Source organism: Pseudonaja textilis, chromosome Z (assembly GCF_049901715.1).
Source record: "Pseudonaja textilis isolate UNSWEBS1 chromosome Z, rPseTex1.2, whole genome shotgun sequence".
Taxonomy (NCBI): domain Eukaryota; kingdom Metazoa; phylum Chordata; class Lepidosauria; order Squamata; family Elapidae; genus Pseudonaja; species Pseudonaja textilis.
The window spans coordinates 10069929-10094676 of NC_142008.1; the positions used below are offsets into that span (position 1 = coordinate 10069929).

General features: G+C 36.8%; 1 protein-coding gene across 1 annotated transcript in view; it reads right to left on the bottom strand.

The window, feature by feature from the left end:
- The window catches only part of PTPRN2 (protein tyrosine phosphatase receptor type N2), a 609242-nt gene that overhangs the window by 511441 nt on the left and 73053 nt on the right, over positions 1 to 24748 (bottom strand). The window contains exons 3-4 of the mRNA XM_087917130.1: positions 15771 to 15891; positions 14620 to 14770 (exon numbers count right to left, since the gene is read on the bottom strand). Of these exons, the coding sequence (XP_087773256.1) occupies positions 14620 to 14770; positions 15771 to 15891 (272 nt within the window). The remainder of the gene's footprint in view (positions 1 to 14619; positions 14771 to 15770; positions 15892 to 24748) is intronic.

Consider the following 24748-nt stretch of genomic DNA (forward strand, 5'->3'; position numbering starts at 1 on the left):
ATTTATATTAGGCAACAAAAACTTTGATGTTCTCTGAACAAGATCATCTAGTAGATTTTCTTACTGTTATTACACAAAGGATTTATATATTGGTATATGAGAAGCTCTTATGAAAAATAATACTATATTAGAAACTCTGCCAGATGATCTGGTGCACAGAAATAAACCTAAATGATCACCACAGAAAAAATTTAAAAATTGTGTTTGTCAAAAGATGATTTAATATCAAAATAATATTAAAGCTACATCAAAGTTTCTTATTTAAAAAAAGTATGCTGTAATTAATTTAAGTGCATTTATTGTATGGCAATGTGAATCATGCAAAACGTTAGTCATGACTTAACCTAATGCAATAATTTGTTCTAATTGGAAATAATAGTAATTATCTTAGTTTGGAAGCACTTTTCCATTCTAAATCCATGGTACGTTTTGATAATATACTGTATAATATAGCAATTATAGAATGTCCCTTTCAATTCCATAATGGAATAAATTATTGAATGTGCTTTGAGCAGATAGAGTTAATATTCACTCAAGTTTTCATACGAATATTTCTAAATTATTTGTTAAGTTGAACCATCACTTGAATGAAGATAAACTTTCTTTTTTCATATATTCCAAAATATAGTTTTGTTGACCCACCATGAATGATGTAAATGACCTAGATAATATTCCACATGAACAACAAAAAGAACAGAACATTATCTTGAAATATAAAGTCAGATTGACTATGACATACCACCCATTAACTTTAGATAAGCAAGTGACCCATCAGAAAGAAAATGTCAAAGAGGTACACATTATTTCATTCCTTTCAAACTGGTGAATATTAGACTATCCACATTTAAGTGGCTAAAATAGTTTCTCAGATGTCATAAAAAATTGTGGTGCACTACATGAAAAAGTAACTACTAGAAGTAATTTAATTATCTAGAAAGTACATAAAACACTCAAGAAAATTCACTCATATTTAAAATGTCACTAGTTAAAATTATAAGCAAACTTTATTTTACATGAAAAAGAAACAAGTCAACCAAATGACACCTTTTACTCAGTTTACCATAATCTTTTTATGAAGAAACTTGGTTTGGCAGCTTTCTATCATTACAAGAAACTGCGATACTATACATTAAAGTCTCAGAAAGTGACCTATGTTTCATAAGATGATGATGTCAGTTTTATCAGGTAGACCAGACACGAAACATGATCAGATAGGCTAAATCTACTTTATTGTAAAGTTACAGTAACAGAATCTTGGAAGTCTACAAGTACAAAACTCCTGCCATTGCCTTTACAATGGAAACCAAGGAGCCTCCCACTGTCCAATTGTGATTATGCACTCTCTTAGTTGACCATTTCGTGTGCAGCATCTCTTCACTCTATTTCCCCAGGACTTTCCCATATACCATTATAGATTAAAACAATGAATGGGTTATTATATTATTTATTTAAGTTTGTCTATTTAAATAATGCTGCCTTGGAGAATTCGACAAACAAAATACTGAAGTTATTACATTACTATTTTTAAAAAAATCTGCCACAGGCTTATGTGATAAGCCATCTATTTTTTGAAAAAGAATAAAATTCAACTACTTTACCTCAATTAAACTACTTTACCTCAGTTAGGGACTTAAAAAATTAAACTACTTTACCTCAATTAGGGACTTAAAATGTATTTGAAAGGAGATATTTGGAAGGAAGTATTCATTTTAAAATGAGAAAATAATTTTTGAGACTAACAACTAGTGAAATTTTGTTTGTACACTGGATTCTGTAGTGGAGTGTTGGAAAGTGCTCAACTTCATTCCACTTTTTCAGAAGGGCTTGTCAAGGAGAGTAAAATTAATTGGTTTTTATCAAAGAAATATCCAATGAGATTAAATCTTGCACTTCTTGTTCTGCATAATTTTGCCTTTGCATATTTCCTACTAGCAAAGTTTAGCAGCTTGTAAGCAGTTTTCTTTCTTAAATATTAGAAGAAATATTTTATCAATATATGAAACTTCCAATATACTATATAAAAGCTTAATGGACACTATTGCAATTTGAAAACTAGTATGGTGTAAAGGTTAAGTTGCTGGCGTAGAAACCAGGAAACTGTGAGTTCTTGGCCTCCCCTTAGGCATGAAAACCAGCTGGGCAGTCACATAACAACTCTAACTAGCAATTCCGCCGTAAATAAAGTGGATGCTGCTTTCCAGCTGAAAAGAGACAATACTATACTTAGTTTCATAGTTTTGCCTTTTTTGTGCTTCCTAATCACTTTCCAATTCTTTGGAATGCTCAAGTGCCTGCTTACTGTCTCATACAGATCAAAATTAATGCAATCTGCAGGGGGAGGGAGCAAGGAGTAAGGATCAAGCAAAGACAAGAATACTTTCATTTTGTCCACCCATCTTGGCACAGAAATTGGAAAGAAAGAGAGTTCAAGAGAGTGCTATAAGCTGTTTGCATAACCTATCCATTTCCTCAACCCAGATTACTGATGCAGTTGCATTGCTTTCAATGTATATAAGAACAAACAGTTTACTCTCTGGAAATCCCACTATCTCCTCTGCAGGAGGGAGAACACAGATCAAGCATAGGAGAACACATACTGACTATAATAATGATCAAGTATCTGAGGGATCCTGTAAAGGTCATAAATGGTCTTATACTCCATAAAGTATTTTTTTTTTCCAGCACAATTATTACTTCAAACAAAGTTATTGAATGAACGGTCGATAAGTAAGGACTACCTGTAACAAGTATGTTCACCACCTTGAGCTAATAAAAATGTATTACCTTAAAGGTAAGATAAAATCTAATAATAGTGCAAATTGTGCAAAGAAACAAAATAAACAGTAGGTCATGCACTCAGCTGGTGCAAGAAGATCACATAATCTGATTATCAACAATGACATAACACAATCACCAAAACGATTCACTAAAATATTTGTAAAAGATATGTGCCAGAAATGAAAAATTGGTAGTAACTCAGAGTTGAAAAAGTAGTCAAATAGAGCAGGTTGAAATAGAGCAGGTGAGATTTCCAAATACATACTGATAAAGTATTGGCTCATAAGACAAAAAATATAAAAAGAAGAAAAACAGGAAGTATGGATAATTGATGTGGTGATAACAAAGATAGTAGTATAGAAAACAAAGAATTGGAAAAGATCACGAAGTATTAAGATCTGAAAATTGAAATTATGACATAAACCAGCCATGGTGGGCCTAATCATTATTAGCACATTGGGTGCCACACTCAAAAATCTTGCACAGCACATAGAAAATCTGCACACTGACAAAATTTTCATCAGTCACTTACAAAAGGTCACTTTGCTGGGATCCATGCATATATTATTCCAATATATTATGACAGTAGTCCCCAACCTTTCTGGGTGTATGGACCAGTGGCAGCAGCAACAGTGGCAGCGGGGATGATTTCATGCATGCAAGCTACATCCTGTACATGCACAAATGATGCTTTGTGCACTCACCTGCCGCTTGTGCAGACCAGTTCCCAACAGGTTTGGCACCAGTCCTTAGATTGCCTGCATTATGGCATCCTAGGGTCCTGGGAAGAACTCAACGCATATGAAGGCCAACACTAACTAAAGAACTGGCAGTGTGAATTCACATTGTTGCGAACAGGTAATATAACTTTTTCCAAATTAATAAAGATCATATAGTGTTGCAATGTTTTTGGAAATATAACAAGGCTTTTGAAAATTATGTCCTTTTACTCTTCAAATCAATATGCAATATATGCTTTACAGGACAAATCCACATTATATGTTGTCCTCATTGATACAGAGTTCTCTGAGTTAAGAGAACCTAAGTTCTATTTTATGGAAACTAATCTTACCCTACATTTCCCCTTTCCTTTGAGTTTTCCCACTTATGAGTTGAGGAATTTGTATTTACCATTTAAAGGAATTAACTTTACATGCACTTTTATTTTCATAGTTAGACATGGAATCTTGCCTTTCTATCTCAGCAATTAGTCCATTTGGGTCTATTACTGTTTTGCTTTCTTAAACATTTCTTTTTTATTGATCTTAAGACTAATTGCTCCACTGGAGATTGTAATCAGAAGTCACATATACAGACCTGTTTATCACAAGCTCTAGATAGGTGTATCCCTAAATAGTTATTAATATATTAATATTTCCTCTTCTTATTGCTGAAGAACTTGCATAGTTCTTAGGCAAAAGAACAAAAAAAAACCCAGTCATGTGTCTAAAATAAAATATAAAAATCAAATAAAATATCCAAAATTAAAATTGCACAACTGGATTGATGTATTATCAAAATAAACGTTTGATCATGAAGCAACTGAGCTGATTGAAATCCTGCCTGATTGCAGTACCGTCATAGGAGGGCTATTAGTCAAATATTTTTTTAAATGTTAGTGGTTATCAGTGTGAAGAATTTAAGCCCTAGAGAGTACAGAGGTTATATTTTAGTCTTTCTTCTTAGTTTGTTGACCACTAAAATTGCCTTCCACCAAATACTGGAATAGAAATTTTACAAATAATTTAACTAGTGATAAATTAGAACAGTCACTGCTTTGAAACTTTGCACCAAAAAAAACCCCTTGAATAGTTTAATATCTCTTGTACCTTCAGCCATCAATCCTTTTTACAACCTATTTTTAGGAAGATTAAGAAACATATTTCTAATTCCCTTTTGTAGTTATGGGAATGGGTTGCTACTCAGCATTCTGATGGGGGTACGGTGGAAATATGCCAAGATATATGATCACTTTCTCTGAAGAAGTCCCCAATCTTTACACCTTAATGGTCCAGCAGGGGGGAGAGGGGAACCAACCCACGCAAGAGGTGTACTGGCTCGTGTATGCATGCATATGCACCAGCCCACTTGTGCAAGTTGAGCTGCGCATGTGTGTGCCAGAGGTGGTAACCAGCAGGTTCTGACCAGTTCTGGAGAACCAGTAGCAAAAATTTTGAATAGTTCGGAGAACCAGAAAATGCCACCTCTGACTGGCCCCGCCCATCTATACTCTGCCTCCTGAGTCCCAACTGATCGGCTGGGTCTTCTTTGGTTGCCTTGTACAGGAGAACAGAGCTGGAAAGCAGGTTAGTGGGATGGGGAGGGAATGGGAATTTTGCAGTAACCTTCGCCCTACCACACCCACCAAGTCACGTCCACCAAGCCACACCCACAGAACCTGTAGTAAAAACTTTTGAATCCCACCACTGGTGTGCGTACCAGTCCATTGCACATGCAGATCAGACTGCATGCATGTGCACCGTTCCACCACTTATGCAGCCCAGTTCCAAAAAGGCCTCAACTCCTGCAGCCCAGAAGTTGGGGATCCCTGCTCTAAAGCACTGTCAACAGCTATGAGTGAAAAGTTAAGAGGATTAAAGGACATTGCAGAGGATTAAAGGACATTGCAGTCCTAAAGGCATGGTCCAGAATCAGTTTGTGGAAAGCTGGTATCTAATATTTCCCAGAACAAAGACTGATGAGAATGAGAGGATGGAACTTGATGATGCCACAGGGAAGTATTTTTAATAAACACAAAACTGCACTTACAATGTTGCTGTTTTAATTCCTGGTTGATCTGCGTTACAATTAGTATATTTTATTATCAAAAACTATTCAAGGTGTATATGACCTAATCATATGATCCTTCATACTAAAAGTTTGTAGAGATTCCCAGTCATCCAGGTCATAGTTGTCCCAATGGTGCTTTGTCAGGAGGCAACTGGACATTGTTTTTTCTTTGAAGATGTTTCACTTCTCATCCAAGAAGTTTCTTCAGCTCTGACAGGATAGTGGGGAATGGAAGGATTTAAATTCTTTGCAGGCAGCTGTTCATTTGCATCCTTTTAGAGCAGAGGTGTCAAACTAGCATCATCATGGCAGCGTCACATGACATATCAGGAGTTTTTTTTTCCCCTTTACTAAACTGGTTGGGGGCGGGGCCATCACATGACACATCCGGCCTGCAGGCCGCCAGTTTCATAGCCCTGTTTTAGAGGCTCATTGGAGCATTTGGAGGTTTATCTGTGTCCTCAGAGTTACCTGAGTAATGCCCCTGGTTCCTGTAGTCTGCAGTTTTTCCTCTGGAAATCCAGTTGCCTCCTGAAAAAGCACCTTTGGGACAACCATGACCTGGATGACTGATAATCTCTACAGATTTTTAGCTATACAATTTGGGATGAACACCCTTTGAGTGGTGTGGGAGGAGGAATGGATTTACAGAGGAAAAATTGCAGACTGCAGGAATTATTTGCACTACTCAGGTGACCCTGAAGACACAGATAAATCTCCAAGTGATTCAACAACCCTCTAGAAGGATGCAACCAGCTGTCTGCAAGGAATATAAATCCTTCCATTCCCCACCATCCAGTCAGAGCTAAAGAAGTTTCTTAGATGAGAAGCTAAACATCTTCAAAGAAAAACAAGGAAGTCTAGTTGCCTCCTGAAAAAGCACCTTTGGGATTTTTCATACTACAGAAATTTTTATTTTTACGCCCTCCCTAAAATGCTATTTTATTATAGAAATGCATTAACTGCCGTTCATGCATGTATTCCATTTCCTTGGCTGCACTAGAAAATATTGATTTTTTTTGAATTACATGCATAAAATCATTTAAATGATTTTCTATTCTCTTTTACTTATCTCTTGCCAACTTCAGAAACAAGGGTAACATTAAGCAGCCAACGGCTCTAAGAGTAATTGCTGTTAATATATCATGAAACCACCAACAATTTACAAGGGAGGATAGTTCATCATGCTAAGACTCTTACATAACCTTTTTTTTCCCCTCTGTGATATGCACTGAAGCTTTGAAATAATTCTAAAAGCTACTTCAGAGGAACCTGCATAATGAAGGCTGCTAATTAACACCTTCTAGTTAAAGGCATCATACAGAATACAGATGATAAAATCCCCCCCAAAAGGAGGGGAGGATCCAAGATTCTTTTTTTGATGAAATCTAGTAATGATTTTACCTTTAAAGCCTGATTGTACAATTGCTACATAATGGGATAGATTACAGGCTGATTACCAAATGAGGAGCAATCTATTTTGCTGTAAATGCAGTTAAAGTAGAAGGCATCTACCGATCATTTGTTTTATCACACTGTGTGTTATGGAAAGGAAAATAGATAAATACAACAGCTTTTTTCTAGGGAATGCACTTATCTTCAGCTTCATTTCTCAACTGAAATGTCATAATGCCCCCAGGGCTGCTTTTACTACTACTATAACATTGTAGACATCCACATTAGTCTTCCTAATCATCAGTTTCTGTCTGGAGCTACTTCCTGCTTAGCCACCCAGTCCTATTGTTAACATGCTAGATGGAAGATTCACAACTGGCTACCCAACCAGAAGTGGTATTTCGCAGGTTCTCACCAGTTCTGGAGAATCGGTAGTGGAAATTTTGAATAATTTGGAGAGCCGGCAAATACTACCTCTGACTGGCCCCACCCCATCTATTTTCTGCCTCCCAAGTCCCAGCTGATTGGCTGAGTCTTCTTTTGTTGCCCTGCATAGGAGAAAAGAGCTGGAAAGCAAGTTAGTGAGGTGGGGTGGGAAGGAATGGGGATTTTACAGTATCCTTCCCCTGCTATGTCCACCAAGCCACTCCCACCAAGCCACCCCCACCAAGCACCCCAACAGAAACAGTAGTAAAAAAAATGTAATCCCACCACTGTACCCAACTCTCTCCCAATGCTTTATATAAGAGTACCTATACATGATTCCTATAGCATTTCCACATGGCAATCACCAATCACAGTATTTGCTCAAGCCACAAGATTTCCTTTTAGATGAAGAATAGTACATCTTTTAGTAAATTCACATTTGTCTGCTTATATAAACACTCAACTATATGTATGTGTTTAAATCACAAGAAATTAAATCCTACAGATTTTATTTATACCCTGGCTCTTATTATTTGTATAACTAGCTCAAGGTAATAAACATATCCAATACACTTTCTTCCTCCAAGTTTCCCCACAACAATCATGGGAATAGGCTGGGCTGGGCTGAGGGACAGAGAGTATGACTAGTCCAAGGTCACCCAAGGGACTTCATCTATAAGGCAGGACTCACAGTCTCCTCCTTGGTAACCTCATGCCTTAATCACTAGACAAAATAATTTCAGTGCCCAGCAGCTGTCTATGGAGATTCTCAATCATCCGGGTCATGGTTGTCAAACCATGCTTTTCCAAAAAGCAACTAGACTTCCTTGGTTTTTTTCTTCTTATTTTCCTTTTCCTTTCTCATGCAAGAGAAGAAGCTTTTTGGATGAGAAGCAAAATGTTTTTAAGAAAAGAAATCAAGAAACTTCAGTTGACTTATGGAAAAGCATTTGGGGGGCATCAGCATATGTTTATGCTTCTCTGAAATTTATGATAAATGGTACCACATGGCCATAAACATTTATTTAAAATGAAAGTGCCTAAAGAATTGGGGTTTTTATTGGACTTACATACTGAACAGATAATAATAACCTATGTCAGAGATAGGTTAAGCTTAGTTCTTTTAGCTGGGAAAGGAAGGAAAGCGCAAATTTCTATCATTATCACCTTTCAAGACGCTACTCCTAATTTAGCCAGGTGGAATAAAAACATTTTAAAGAAGGCATTACAGCTGCATGTTATCTAGGGAATCACTGCATATTAAGTAGGTAGCATTTTTAATCAATATTCTAAGCTAATGCTTAACAGTTATCATATTTAGTGTTTCATATCACTTTGCCTTAAAAACACTTTATAAATCTGTGCAGGGGTGGGATTCAAAATTTTTAACAACTGGTTCTGTGGGCATGGCTTAGTTGGTGGGCATGGTTTGCTGGTCATGTGACTGGATGAGTGTGGCCAACTCAACATCCCTTACATCAAGGCATGCATCTCCTCGCCTGGCCTCTCATGGCTGTGGGGATGCTGCAACAGTCGTAAGTGTGAAAAATGGTCATAAGTCACTTTTTTCAGTGCCATTGTAACTTTGAATGGTCACTCCACACAAAGGAGGGGAAAAAAATTCCAGGGAAGTTCCTAAGACAGAAAGTCTAGTCCTGCCAAGAATGTAATAAGGGTTAACGGAGAGGCAGTTTCTGTAAGCAACACCAGAATGTTTCCTTCCCTGCCTTCCTTACAGGATTAGGCCAGTAATTTCTTCTAACAACCAGTTCTCTGAACTGCTTAGAATGTTAACAACCAGTTCTAGCGAATAGGTGTGAACCTGTAGAATCGACCCCTGAATCTGTGGGCTAAAATAAAGTATTGCCCCGTTTCCATAATATAAATGGTAAGTATTACATTGCTTACATAAACATTATATGATGGCGAATCTATGGCATGCAGAGCTATTTCTGCAGGAACATGAGATGTCACCTGGAAAAGTCCCACTGCATATGCGTGCGTGCCCCCCCACCAGCTAGCTGATTGTTAGGTATCTGCCGTGCATGCGTGGGAGAGATGCGCACAGGATTGCATGCATAAAGGCACGCAACCACTTGCATGCACACACCTCTGTGCATGCTTACTGGGATAGCTAGAACTCCAAGGACCAGCCATAATCACTATTTATTCAGCACCACTGTAATCTTGAATAATTGCTGAATAAATGGCCATAAGTCAAGGATTGCTTTTAATGGATTGGCTTCTTTAGCGAGTTGTTATAAAAGGCAGTCCCTAAGCTATTGGCTAAGGCTGGATGAGACAGTGGAATAATGGATCAGAGCAGCATTCCTAAGCAACATAGATCAGGAGTGAGGAGATATTCCCTCACTCAGATTCTTATCCTTGCAGATGCACAGGCCGTTTGCACATTGTTACCTTTAATGCAATACTTATTTCTTCCCCAAGTGCCCCATTTCTTGGCAAGGCTGAAATATTTAAACAACACATATATTTCTGTATCAAAAGATGAGCATATGAAATGATGCCATCTCCCCGGTTTGCCTTAATCAAATTGGCTAGTAACTTACTGAGGGCAGGATCAACGGTAATACTTTAAGAATGGAGAAAGAGCAAAGAAAACTGGAAACATCTGTTTCTAAGTATGTCCTTTTGCAGACAGTATTGTACTGTGCTTTTAAAAATATGTATTCCAGGACTACTTTTTATTCTATAGACCCAACACCTCTGTGTATCTGTCTCCAAGGCAACACAGAATAATAATAGTGAATGGTGTCATCATAATACATTTCCTTACTAAAGAGCTCCAGCATAGAGAATGATTTATGGATTCATATGACATCCGCAGCTTCACCAAAATACCTCTTGGACACATTTTCGCTTTTCAGCAGCTTCAAAGAAAATCCTCAGTTCACTGGAGTTTCAGAAAGAGCTAAGCCAAAAGCACCAGAGGCAAATGAAAGCATTAATTAATTCATAAACTACTCTTGACACATTTTTGCTGAATTCTTTCATTATGGCTAGCACATCTATTATCTTGCTCTTTAAATTCTGAATTGTTGATTTTATGCAAGCTGATAACATATTTTCTACATTCAACGGGGGAAAAATCCCTTACTTTTCATGCTTTATTTTAGAATATTGATCCCACAAAAAGTCTTCAATTCTCTTTGCATGTACTTGATGTAGAAGATGACCAGGTGGAACCCAAGAGTTGAGTCAAAGATGTCATCAGTTTGAAGTCATTACATTCCTACAAGACACCCAAGTCCAGCCCCTCCCCACCCCCACAAATTCTATTAAGCCTTTTCTGGCTCCAATTTGGTTTGACTATTAGTAGATCAGATTCTTTCCATAGTTAGCATGAAATAAACTTTTAGTGCTTTGAACTCTACTCCTGTTCCTGATTTTTCTGCACCTGCCACCAGATGAAACATTTCGCTATCTGTATTCTATACTGCATGTTAATATGCCTCCTATTCTTTAACTGGTTTCAATTCTTTTCTGTCTTTATGTCATCAATATGTTGTCAGATTCCATCACTTCATTACCATAACCTCCATAACAGCAACAATCCTTGTCATTTCAATTTATTTATCTATTCTGGAACTTGATAGGCTTCATTCACACGTAAGATTGAATACCAAGTTGATTTGCTAGTTTCAGATTCTGTCTCGTGCTGTGCCACAGCATAGGATAAGGTTGTACAATGCACATGCATATTAGTAAATCAGAGAAAGAGTGTGTGTTCTGTAAATAGAGTCTGTATTTTATCTGAATAACACTTGCCCCAGCTGTGGAGAATAGCAGAACTAAGAGGAAAGGTATTACAGCCTGAATCATTAATGCAATGGGAAGATTGCATCTTCCCTTATCTCCTACATCCGGATGGAAGCTGTTCTGGTTTAACCCATTAGCCAGAAAACAAACAGATACTGTGAGTTGTTTTGCCCTTCTCTGCCATTAGAACATTTAATTCTAATTATCAGTTGCCATAGGACTGAACTTCTGAAGGAAAGAAGATAGGTGGACAATACAATATAAGAGATAAAATATTCAATTAAGATAAAATAATAATAATAAATCACCATACTAAAATAATAATAATAAAATCACCATACTATGCAATCAAGAATAGACATTATATTTGGTATCTAAGGAAGCTAGCCTGCTAAGGAAGCTAGCTAGCATGCTTCTGATGTGGCCACAATGAAATCATCCCAGTTGCCTTGAAATTTCCTGAAGAGACATTCTTCAGTTATATGTATTATAGCTTTTTCCAGAGCACCACAATCACATTGCAGGCCATTCACCACTTAAAGAGCTTTGCCTTAGTACTGATTCACCACTTAAAGAGCTTTGCCTGACCTGTACTGATTCTATTCAGGTGGCTCCAGATTTGAGGGAGAAACTACATTCTTGGAAGTAGTTTTTTTGGATCTGCATGATATCTCATTGTGGTTATTAAAGGTTTCCCATCTTAAAAACGTCTTCAAAGAAGAAAAAAAAGAAAGAAAGTCCAGTTGCTTCCTGAAAAAGCACTTTTGGGACAACCATGACCTGGATGACTGAGAATCTCTACAGAATTTTTGCCCATCTTAAACATCAATCTTCATCGAGATCATAAGACAGTGATATGTTATCCCAAATTGGTTTCCTAGACTTATGCCTAGTGAGAGGAAAAGAATGTAATATTTTGTGTATTGGAAGGTCTCTGGGAGTCAATGGCATGTTTACCTTATTCCACTCTCAAACTATCTGCTGTTGTTGCCTGAGATCAGGAGGAGCAATGTTAGAAAGAACATAGAGCAGCAGTGTGTTTCAAAAAAATTTTTACCACCGGTTCGGTGGGTCTGGCTTGGTGGCTGCACTTTGCACTTGTGCACACACTTTGTGCATGCATGCACCAAATGCGCACTTTGCACAGGTGCAGAGACGTTTTGACTCACCTCCTGCAATCCTGCATTCTCACTGTCGCTTCAGCAGTTGCCACGCAGCAATCTGCTGGCCACACAAAGTAGCTGTGCTTCAAAAACAGGACAGAAGGTGAGAATGGGAGCCCAGGTGGGCCCAACAGCAGTTCCTCAGAGAGAACCAGTTTGGTCTCCGCTGCTAATCGGTGCTACCAGCTCGGCAGAACTGGGCCGAACCAGTAGAATATCACTACTGATATAGAGCCATGAGAATGGTGTGGATTTAAGGGTTCCAGATATTATTTCTATTGTGCCATAAAGGTGAACATCAATCTTATTATTATGATAACTTCTTTCTCATATACGTGCTCAGTCTTTGGCAACAGAGTATATTCATGATTGTGCCATTATACACAGTGCTTTCTCTTGTGCTCTCCAACCTGTTCCCATGATTTTCCTCATCAAGTTGTTCCTGGCTGTCAATTACTTCAAGATGTTTTCCAAATGTAAAGCATCAGTCAAGGAACTTTCTGAGATGGTTTGGATGGTAGCAGTCTGAACCGGTAGAATCCCACCCCTGTTCTTTCCACAACAGGATATGTTTAACTCTTTCTTTGTTGTATGATTGCTTTGATGGAAAGTGGTTGTCCTTTCTTTCCAGGCTGGGTTCCACACAAAGAGCAAATTCTGGCTCTCGCTTCGTTTATCAAAGCTGGTTTCTAAAAATGACTAAAAACTTCCATAGCTTTTATTGATTCGACTGCAGCTTATGGCATGGTATGGCTTGATGGTTGGATGCTCAAGCTGAAGAAAACTTCAGCTGTCTTAAAGTATTCTGTCTTAAAGTAACAGGCCTTCTGGAAAACATGTTTTAAAAACCTGATAATTCAAGGTCACTGTAGGAAGCACTAGTAAATCCTTTTCCATTAAGAATGACTTGCCACTGGGATCAGTTCTAGCCCCATTCCTAACTACGTATATACTAGTGATTTTCCAGAAACCAACTCTGAAAATCATTGCTATGCAGATAATGTGGCAATAGCTATCCAAACCAAGGATTTTGAGGAAGTAGAATACATTCTCCCTAAGGATCTGAGTTCCTAAGCCAATATTATGAGAAGTGGAGGCTATGTCCTAACCTAGATAATAAAGGTTGCTCGGATAGTGCAACAGAAGTATTATAAATTGGATTTGGAGGATAAAGAAGGTAAAAGGCACTGACTTAGTCATCCAGTAAGTTCAAAACTCAGCTATTTCATCACAAGATACCTGATTATTAACATTTTGATATATTTGTTTCTGTAAGTCAAATCCTTAGGCACATATCCAAACTGTAAATCCTTCTTTTTTAAAAAAAATATATTCCTAGAGTTTTACATGAAGAATGAGGACCATCAGAAACTCTTCAAATGCCGACCATTGATTCTATTTAATTTATTTTTAATATAAACAGATGAAATGGGAAGTTGGCACAATGAAAAGCAATGCATTAACTTCAAAATCATATGCAGAAAATAAAGGTCCCATTGGGACATTCATGAGCATCATGCAGGCTGATTCACACCTATTGATAAATGGCATTTTGTGAATTGCTGTATCAGTCATTTTGTGAGCGTACCTAATACATGGATTCAAAATTCTAAGTATACAGCAGAACCTCTGCTCACAATCATATTTCCTTTCATAACTTTGGTCTCAACCTGAGTTGAGACCTGAACCAGAGGTGGTATTCAGCAGGTTCTGACCAGTTCTAGTGAACTGGTAGCAGAAATTTTGCGTAGTTTGGAGAGCTAGCAAATACCAAAACTGACTGGCCCAGCTCCCATCTATTCTCTCCCTCCCGAGTCCCAGCTGATTGGCTGGGTCTTCTTTGGTTGCCTTGCACAGGAGAACAGAGCTGGAAAGCAGGTTAGTGGGGCTGGGGAGAGAATGGGATTTTGCAATAACCTTCCCCCAGAAGTGGGGAAGGAATGGAGATTTTACAGTATCCTTCCCCTGGAGTGGGGTGGGAATGATGATTTTACAGTATCCTTCCCCTGCCATGCCCACCATACACATGTCCACACACAGGACCAGTAGTAAAAATGTTTGAATCCCACCACTGCCCAAATTTAATTTTGGAAATTTGGTACTTCCAAAAAGTGGTGCAGATAGGGGAAATTGGCCATGGGGAAAAAGTTATGAATGTTTTGGTCAGAACCCAATTTGGTCGTGGTCAGAAGCATTTGTGAGCAGAGGTTCTACAATACTCCCACTATAAACTGGGTCACTTTTCCACAAATAGATTGTAACAGAGAAATAAATTAAGCTCTTTTACCTTAAAAGGGGATTTGTTGGCATTTATTGTTGTATATAAATTTGGAGTGCCAGACTGAGAAAGAATATCCAGGTAGGTAAGGTATTGTTGAGGGGTATTGGCAAAGCTCACATCTTTTTCCAAATTCCTGTCAGGTGCCTGTTTTGAAAACCTAGGCAACACAAACAAGGTAAATAACATTATCTGTATTCAAAAAATACACAATAGATTTTTTAAAAATAACATATAACCTGTGTTATACGGTACATGATTGATATTTTCAGGGAAGGGAAGAGAATAGTGGCATCATTAAAAAGTAGAAATATGCCATGGCAAAAAAAAAATCATATTAATAATAAGCTTTTTTTTAAAAAAAATAGAATAAGTCTTAGGCTAAAAGGAAGAAACAGAATTTATGAAATAAAAAAACAGTTCAACAAAATAATTTGAAGGAACACATACCAACTGTAAAGCATTTCAGCAAAGTTTCATTCTCTGTTGTGACTAAGTGTTTTTAAATCTCAGTTTTAGGGCTGTTATCACATGAACTGGTTTTTTTAAAAAAAACAAACCCATTAAACATTCCCCTCTTGTTAGGAAATTCTTAAAGGGAGAGCTCTACTCTTTGTGTGTGTGTGTGTGTGTGTGTGTGTGTTTCCTAGAAAGTATCATCACAAGGAGTTGAGTGCTACCCTTAATGTTTTATATGTATGTATGCATAGATGACATTCCTAGAAAGTATCATCATAAAGAGTAGAGTGCTACCTTATATAAATATTGGGTAATTGCCATTTACAAACTTCCCAGCTAGCCTTCCAACAAAATCAATGGGGAAAGCCAAATTATTTAACAATCACATATTCAAATTAGCAATGTAGTTAACAACCATGGTAAATATATATATATATACATATAGTAAAATAAGATGTGATTCAATTTAATAACCAATTTGCTTAGAAAGAAAAATTCTGGTCTCAATTGTGATCATAAATTGAGGATTATCTATGTTTTCCCTCTGTAATCTTATTCTTATCCATGTTTTCCATTTAATTCATTTAGTACTATATTTTAATTGTAGATCTTGTCGTGCACCATCCAGAATCAATCCAGAATTTGTGTAAGATGGGCAACCATATAAATTTGACAAATAAATAAAATGCATGAAGATATACCTGGTTGAATCTTCAGGATCTTCAGATGAGGATGTTTCCAGATGCCAGTCATGGGTCTTAGGGAGATTAGAAAGCTCACGGGCAATAATATGCTGTGTATAATCATCATGCCATGTAAACCCTGCAAAATAGTTGCAAAAATACTGATCCAGAAAGTTGAGAATTTGGCAAACAAACCAGGAAAAAAAAACATACTGAACTTGCACTACATAAGAAATTATCACAACGCATTCAATGTTGGTAGGCTTTTTTTAATAAATCAATTTCCTACTTGTTTTAGAAGAATAGCAACAGGATTCCTTGTTCCTGCAAATTATTGGGCTATCTGTACCGAAATACTGACATTTTTAATGTTTTTTTTCTGAAAAAGGCAGTGGGTGTTATGATGAGATTTTAAAAGATTATATTTAATAGAATTTTAGCATTTTCTTAGTCACAGAGGAACTATAAAGCAAGCAGCTTTATTGTCTAATGTGGTTACTTTTCTTTAGTTACAGAAAAGAGCTGGAATGAATTTCAGAGCTGAATAGTGAGATATATAATGAAAAGTTATTTCTCAGAACTGTATCTCATTAGGTTTGTAAAATATTCCAAAATATATCACCATTTTATATGATGTTGCTGGAACAAGCTAATAATATCTGGGCATGCATTACACTGAAAACTATAACCATCAATAGCAGAGTAATCTATCTTGGGATCAATGTGTGTTTATTTTACCTCAACTAATAGTTTTAAACAAGGTCAAAGTATCATTGTGAAAGTAAATTCAATGTAATTATGTATTAATTACATCCCTTATTAATCTCATGGTAATTATACTTAGAATAATGATGTGATCCCAAGAATAATTACTAGTTTGTAAATGTTATGATTAACATTTTTAGCTCATATAGGATTACCACCTGGAATTATCCATAATGTTTTAATATGTCTATATTATTACCAATATTGAAATTCAACTTTCTAATATCTTATTGTACAATGAAATATTAATCACTGATATTGCAACAGCAGTGTTAATACTTCTTGGTCAATTAATCTGAAGAGCAGCTTTATATTTTATAAAAAAATATTCATTTATTAGCACTAATCAGTTTTAATGAGTACTTCAAAAAGAATGTTCAGTTCCATAGGATTTATTTCCATTTGATACTATATAACCTGTGAAACAATAGGTCTAAAAATACACACAGTAATATGGCAACGGTTTTATGAACTGTGACATATATGTCAACAAACAAAATACAAACAAAAAAATTAGATGTCATTTTCATTTTTATTTTACACTGCAGGCATTGGTTTACATTAAATATTTAGCCTAAGCTGACACAATGGAACAAAGACAACAGGACAATGAGTTGTGAAATGACTCTATTAGATAGAAAACTCTATTTTAGAAATTCCTAAGAAAATAATATGTCTTGTACAGCTTTCTTTTTCAGTGATATTATTTTAACACCTGAGCTTTTAAACAGTATTCAGAATCTTTTAATTTGCCAACTACAACATCATTTTCATTTCCAATAGCTCCTTGTCTTTATAGGTAATTTGTAAAAAATTAAAAAACGGTGGAAGATTGCACCCCAAGGTTTTCACTTTTATTTCAATATGCACCCTTCCTAGAAAAAAAGGCAAAAGTTTGGGAGGAATAGATGAAAGTAAGAATTGAGAAAAGTAGGTTTTAAAAAGTGTGAAATCATTTTCTTTTTTTAATGGAGGATATTTTATAATTGGTCATACTCAATATGGTAGCTATACTTGAAATGAGCAAGGCTCATTGCGTGGGGTATCTTGACTGTGTAGCCTAGTGTGGCTTGAAATTCCAAATGTGCTTATCGGATACAAAAGGCTACAATGCCTCAACAATTGTGAAAAGGTTTTAAAAAACTTCTGAGAATAGGAAGAGACCAACTTTGATCAAATATAATACCAATCTACACTTTAAAGTTATACAAACTAGCCCCACCCATTCCTTTCTCTCGCAATATATTGAATTCTACTTTTTATCTAACTGTACAGGAAGTCCTTGATTTATGACAATGATTGAGCCCAAAAAAATTCATTATTAAGCAAGACAGTTGTCAAGTGAATTTTGCCACATTTTACGACCTTTCTTGATACAGTTCTTAAGTGAGTCACTGCAGTTGTTAACATTTCTGACACAGTTGTTAAGGGAAACTGGCTTCCCCATTGACTTTGCTCTTCAGAAGGTTGAAAAGGGGGATCACATGGCCTCTGGACACTGCAACCATCATAAATACATGCTAGTTGCCAAGCATCCAAATTTGAGGATGACCATGGGAATGCTGCAACAATCATAAGTGTGAAAAATGCTTATAAAGTGCCATCTCAAGGCTGCTCAGCATCACCTAGTGCTGAGATGGGTTGCAAACGAATTTAATAAATAAACAAATCAGTTTCTTTCGGTACCTTTGAATGATTTCTAAGCTAATGGTTGTAGGTCTAGAATCCCCTGTATTTTTTTTGTTTGATCTCTAATCAAGTTTGTTTTTTATCTTTTGTTCCATACCAGCATGGTGAGTATTACCCTTTGCACCAAAAAACAAAATTTAAAAAAAATCTCTGAAGATTCACCTTAACGGCTGTTTATTGCAATTTTAATTCCAGCTATTTTAACCATCCGTTTTATTAACTACACAGAGATTAAAAATCAATGGAAAGCAAGGATAGAATATTTCAAAAACTATCCCTCTTTTATAGCTGCGCTCTTCACAGTGCATGGTTAGGGCTAAGCAGATCTCTGAGACAATGCTTCATTTTGACAAAAAAATCCTTCAAAACTTATTCACAAAGGAGCCCAAACATAGATATGCATAGTTTTAGTAGCAAAAAATCCATGTTACTTCACTTCACTCTATCCTTAGCCTCTTCTGACATTTACAATATGTTGATGTTTAGATGTTGCTTCTGCAACATTTCTCTTCTCCTGGCGCAGATAAACATCTACAAAGTACAAAGCATCATTCACAAAGATTCATGGGTAGCACGGAAAAACAATCAGCTACATTCTTTAATTTGTTTGTTTTGAGGAGAAAATCTCAACCCAGGATGCTCAATAAAATAGCTTTCACAGGAGCATTAACACCAAGTAAATGCCCAGAATCAAAGTTAAGTCTGATAAACAGTAGCAATTTTACTTGGCAATTTCCCAACCCTTTGTCTCTACTATTATAAGCTACTGCTTCGCTACAACTCAATTACATCAATTTAACACATAAGGTTATACAGGGCGGCAGTTTTTCCATGTTACTAATGTAGAATTGTTCGGTAATACTACCAATTAAGAATCCCTGCTGGAGCTCTGCCTTTGGTGAACATGTTCCTACTGAAAATTCCCACCAATGGGCAATGAAAAAAACAAGCAGCCACATTAAGGAACCTAGTTAAGGCAGTAGTCCTGAAAAGTTATTAATTAAAACAGAGAAATACAAACTGAAACATTATATGATTAAATAGCAATTACTGAAGAAATAAGTAAGATATCTGTCACATGAAGCAACTAAAGAGTTTTATGGAAACTTAGAAATGAAAACTTTGATTACAACAGAACTGTACCAGGCTTCATGAGGCATGGCAAACAGCCTCCAAAAGAATCTTACTTTTTTTTAATGCTATTTAGAGTATACAACTATTATATTATATTATATTATATTATATTATATTATATTATATTATATTATATTATATTATATTATATTATATTATATTATATTATATGATTATATTATATTATATTATATTATATTATATTATATTATATTATATTATATTATATTATATTATTGTATCAGTGTAGTGTAGTTTAGTGTAGTGTAGCGTAGCGTAGCGTAGCATAGCATAGCATAGCATAGTATAATATAGTATAGTAGGCCCAATTTTCACCCTCCCGAAGTCTCCATGTGGGCCCTGCACTTACCTGCATCCCAAACGGGCTGTGTGGGATTCCTGGGAGGGGCGGGAGGGGGCCAGTCAGAAGTGGGATTTGGGGGTTCTCCGAACTGCACAGAATCTTAATTAGGGGCTCTCCCAAACCAGCAGCCCAGCCCTGGTCCTCTCTTTGATTAGTTTCCATCTGTTGCTTCTTGTCATTCAACGGAATAGTTGACTCTCCTCTTCTTTGTGGCAGCCTCTTAGATATTGGAACCTTGCTATCATGTCACCCACTAGTCCTTCTTTTCATTAAACCAGCCATACCCAATTCCTGCAACCATTCATCCATTTGTCTGAAATGGTACAGAGTTTCCTGCATGAGCAAGGGGTTGGACTAGAAAATCTCCAAAATCCCTTCCAACACTGTTATTCTGTTATTCTGTCAATTCAGATTTCCAAATGCAGAGGTTTCCCTGCACCGAGTGGGATGTATTGCTGGTGAATTAAATGTTGTTGTTGGGTTTTTTTTGCAAAGCACAGGATTTTCCCTGATCATACTCTTCAGCTAATTCATTGCTAGGCCACACAGGTGGCTGGATCAAAAAAGATGCCACTTATGGAATTCTCCCACATGGCCCAGGAACAGAGGGCTGCTCTCCTTCCTTTCCTTCATCTTTACAATGGAAGTGAGCGATTGTGAGCAGTAGAGGAAGCCCAAGTGATTGTGAGAACCAGGGGTGGGATTCAAACAGTTCGCTAGAACTGGTTGTTAACATTCTAAGCAGTTCGGAGAACCAGTTGCTAGAAGAAATTACTGGCCTAATCCTGTAAGGAAGGCAGGAAGGAAACATTCTGGTGTTGCTTACAGAAACTGCCTCTCCATTAACCCTTATTACATTCTTGGCAGGACTAGACTTCCTGTCTCAGGAACGTCTCTGGGTTTTTTCTCCTCCTTTTCTGGTATTTTGCTTGTGTGGAGTGACCATTCAAAGTTACAATGGCACTGAAAAAAGTGACTTATGACCATTTTTCACACTTATGACTGTTGCAGCATCCTCACAGTCATGAGAGGCCAGGCGAGGAGATGCGTGCCTCGATGTGAGGGATGTTGAGTTGGCTACACCCACCCAGTCACATGACCACCAAGCTACACCCACCACCTAAGCCATGCCCACAGAACTGGTTGTTAAAAATTTGAATCCCACCCCTGATGAGAACCCCATGGGGTGGGTAGCAGAGCATGGGGTATCTTAGGGAGTGAAGGAAGCCCTGGGATACCCAAGATGTTCTATCGCCAGGACAAAGCAGACTCGAAGACCGGAGTTGAATTCAGCTCTTTATTAGCAACCAGTAACTTCAACTAAAGTCGAGCCTCGGCAGCCCTTTTTATAGCGGCTGCTCGTGGCTTGCAACCAAACTTCCCGCCGCTTAGGCGGCCAATCCGAAACTGTCGTTATTAACCAATCGTTACATTGCGTAACTAACCACTAGGAATGTAGTCTTAGAAGTCTGTATTTGAATACACTGCACAAGGAAAGTGGTTTTGTGCCTGAAGTAGGCCCTTCTGGTTCATTCCTGTGGCACCCCATGTGCAATCAATGATCTGCACATTATTTTAACAATTGCATTGGGGGGAGAATGAATGAGGGGTTAGTTAATGATGTGGTTCATTTAACACTTATACTGATTTTCAACAGTAATGGCAAGGCTTCATTATTGTCCTAACTCAAGGATTATCTATATATGTTTCAAACCAATCTATAATGTAAAAAAAAAAGCAACATCTGCATATAATAAGGGACAGGTTTTCTGTGTAATTAATGATGGACAACAGCCATCATTCTGAAGTAATGAGGTCTCCAGATCTATGAGATGGATATTAAATAGTGAAGGACCAGAATACAACTTTCTCTCACTTCCTGATTCATTATAATATCACCTGCAATTAAAGCTTTTCTATTGCGTCTAATTCGCATTATGCTTTACGTATTACTCATCTTGATATGCTGCCTATATTAAATATTTGAGACAACAGTTGAATTGCTTGTAACTTCAAGGGGATGAAGAGACACTAAATTTTATGTATACTTGCTGAGATAAAGGAGGGAAACGACTTCTATATATATTTACTTTACTTTTTCTGTGTTGTATTGTTACTTTTTTCTTTTATGGTGTGAAAAGGTTCAAAAACTTTTGAAGATCAATATAGAAATTAATCTGATTGTATATGCATGTAAAAATAATCAGAAAGCAGTTTTTGTTTTCTTCATCATAAATGTTGCAAACTTTTTTATGTTTTAGAGTATATTTACTCTAAATTTTATATTTTATAATAAATTGGATTAACATAAGTATTTCTATCAAAGTTTGCAGGGTATTTGCAACCATGGAGCTTTTACTAGTGGAATAAAGTAAAAGATTCATCAATTTTTCAAATAGGCTCTTATCCATTAAAAAGACATTTCCTCCATTCCCCATACTTGAGCCAATATGAAATATTAAACAATCAAATATTAGAATTCTAGAACCCATGGCTCAAAAATCCAGCAAATTAGCTGCTTGAAAATCAGTTTCTATTTGACTACTGTATGTAATAAAGTGGTATGTTAGTTTTCTCTGCAGTTTCCATTTAATCTCCCGTTTCTTTGGCTTGCTATTTTATTTTGGTGAGGAAATACTTGAAACTCTCTATGGTGATTCTCCTTACGCAATTAAAGTTCCCATGCTACGTGTACTGCAAATTGTTAATTCCCCTGTTAGGTGTCAGGATGCCTGCAGAATTTGGTGTGTGTGGCTTCTATCTCTGTTTTCACAACAAACAAGTCAATGCACAGACATAATTCTCTGCTAGCTACCTTCCCACATTCTTTATGAAAGCCTCATTATTTCCAGTCCCTGAATGGAAGCTTAAGAAAAGCAAATCTAGCAATGATCAAATATATTAAGGGAAGTCTTGTTAAGAGGACTGGGGTGGGGAAGAAGCAATTTTCTATACTAGCTATTTATAAACGCAGTAGAAAAACAACTTTCCTGTTGAATTTTCACAGCTATTAAAATACATTTTTACTATTCCCTTAACTCAATATTTTATGCACGGTAATATTTTTACATAATTAGCACAACTATTAGCCCAATGAAGCCAAATAATTGTGGTGAAGCTGTTCAACCTTTATTGTAGAAGCAAATGTTCAGATAATATAAATGTTATTTACAGAGAAATGGGGTATATGTTCTATGCTCGGAGGAGGACGAGGAAGAGGAAAACAAGGAGAATGAGGAAGAGGACAAGGATGGTGAGGATGAAAAGGATGAGGACGGCAAGGAGATGATGATGATGATGATGATGATGATGATGATAATGATGATAATGAGTCCATAACTGGATGTACTTTGGGTAACTTTCATTCTCTTGGAGATACTTAGCACATACACACACACACACATATATATATACATACATACACATACATACATACATACATATTCTCAACTGATCTATGCAAGTGTATTGTAGGGAAAGGGCCAGTGCGGATATTCATAAATTAATACAAGTGCCTCTCCTAGACTCCTGACTAATTTGATATCAGGTGAACTTTGCTGCTAAGTTGCCCTAAACAGGAATGTTCAAGTTCACCAGTTTTCCTAATTCCTATTTTTATGGAGTTTGATTCATATTGGACATGGATTAAAAATTAAGAAATAGGTTTCTGGGGCAATGAAATCACACATAAAGCTGAAATAGCAATTCAAATAGCACTTAGACTTACATACCACTTTATAAGTTCTCTCTAAGAAGTTTATAGAGTCATCATATTGCCCCTAACTATTTTGGTCCTCATTTTACCCACCTCAGAAGGATGGAAGGCTGAGTCAATCTTGAGCCTGCTGAGATCTGAGCTGCCAAATTGCAAGCAGCTGGCAAGCAGCGGAAGTAGCCTGCAGTACTGCACTCTAACCACTGCGCCACCGTGGCTCATGAAATGAAAACTATATGATATTTCATAATTCAATTACAGTATTATACCATTATTTTGGTCTCTAAAATATTATGTGCATTTTTTTACTCTTTACTATTCACTCTTATCTTATATTTTTCTCTGAGGTTGGGTTTCTTCTTGCACAAGTTTTATTATTATGTTAGATAACATTATCAATGCTGTTGATAATGCTGTTGTTGAGCCGCGGTAGTGCAGTGATTAGAATGCAGTACTGCAGTCTACTTCTGCTGACTGCTGGCTGCAATTTGGCAGTTCGACTTTCACCAGGCTCACCCTTCCATCCTTCTGTGGTAAAATGAGGAGCCAAATTGTTGGGGACAATATGCTGACTCTGTAAACCTTAGAGAGGGCTGTAAAGCACTGTAAAGTGGTATATAAGTCTAAATGCTATTGCTGTGACATGAAATTAAGTTTGGTGGCTGATTTTCACAATCCTTACATGTTATAAATGACTTCTCATTTATTTTCTCTTGCTACTGGGTCTTTCAGTTTGTTTAAGGTTGTTTTTTTTAAGGATTTTGTAGATTTGTAGCTATAGGGGTTGTAGCAAGGGGTTGTAGTAACCTGCTAGTAGTTCTGATTCTTTTTTTATGCACAAAAGGATTAAATCCTCCCAAGGGCTGATACTTCATGTCAGAGCAAACAGAACACCAAGAGTCCAATAACCTCAGCTACATATATTCTCCGCTTCTGCAAATCTCATATCCTTTTTCTCAAATTTCCCCACCATGTGTTTCCTTATTATAAATTACAAAAAGTAGCTGTACCAACACTGAAACATAGCACATATCTCTAAACAGGTGCAGGGATAATAATTCAATCTTCATGACCCTTCTGGGCTCTGTGATTGCCACAATGAAGTCAATTAACTTCACTGGTAGCCTCTGAAGTGGCCAACTGTCTTCAAAATCGGATTGAGGCCACTGGCTCATTTTAAACATTATATTAAAATAAATGGAAATTTGGAACAGCCATTTCAAAAATATACAGCTTAAAAACAAAGGTATCTTCAGAGAAGGCATGCCTCAATTACAAAATATAGGCATGTAATCATATTCATACCACATCTTTGTTATGGGAATGTGG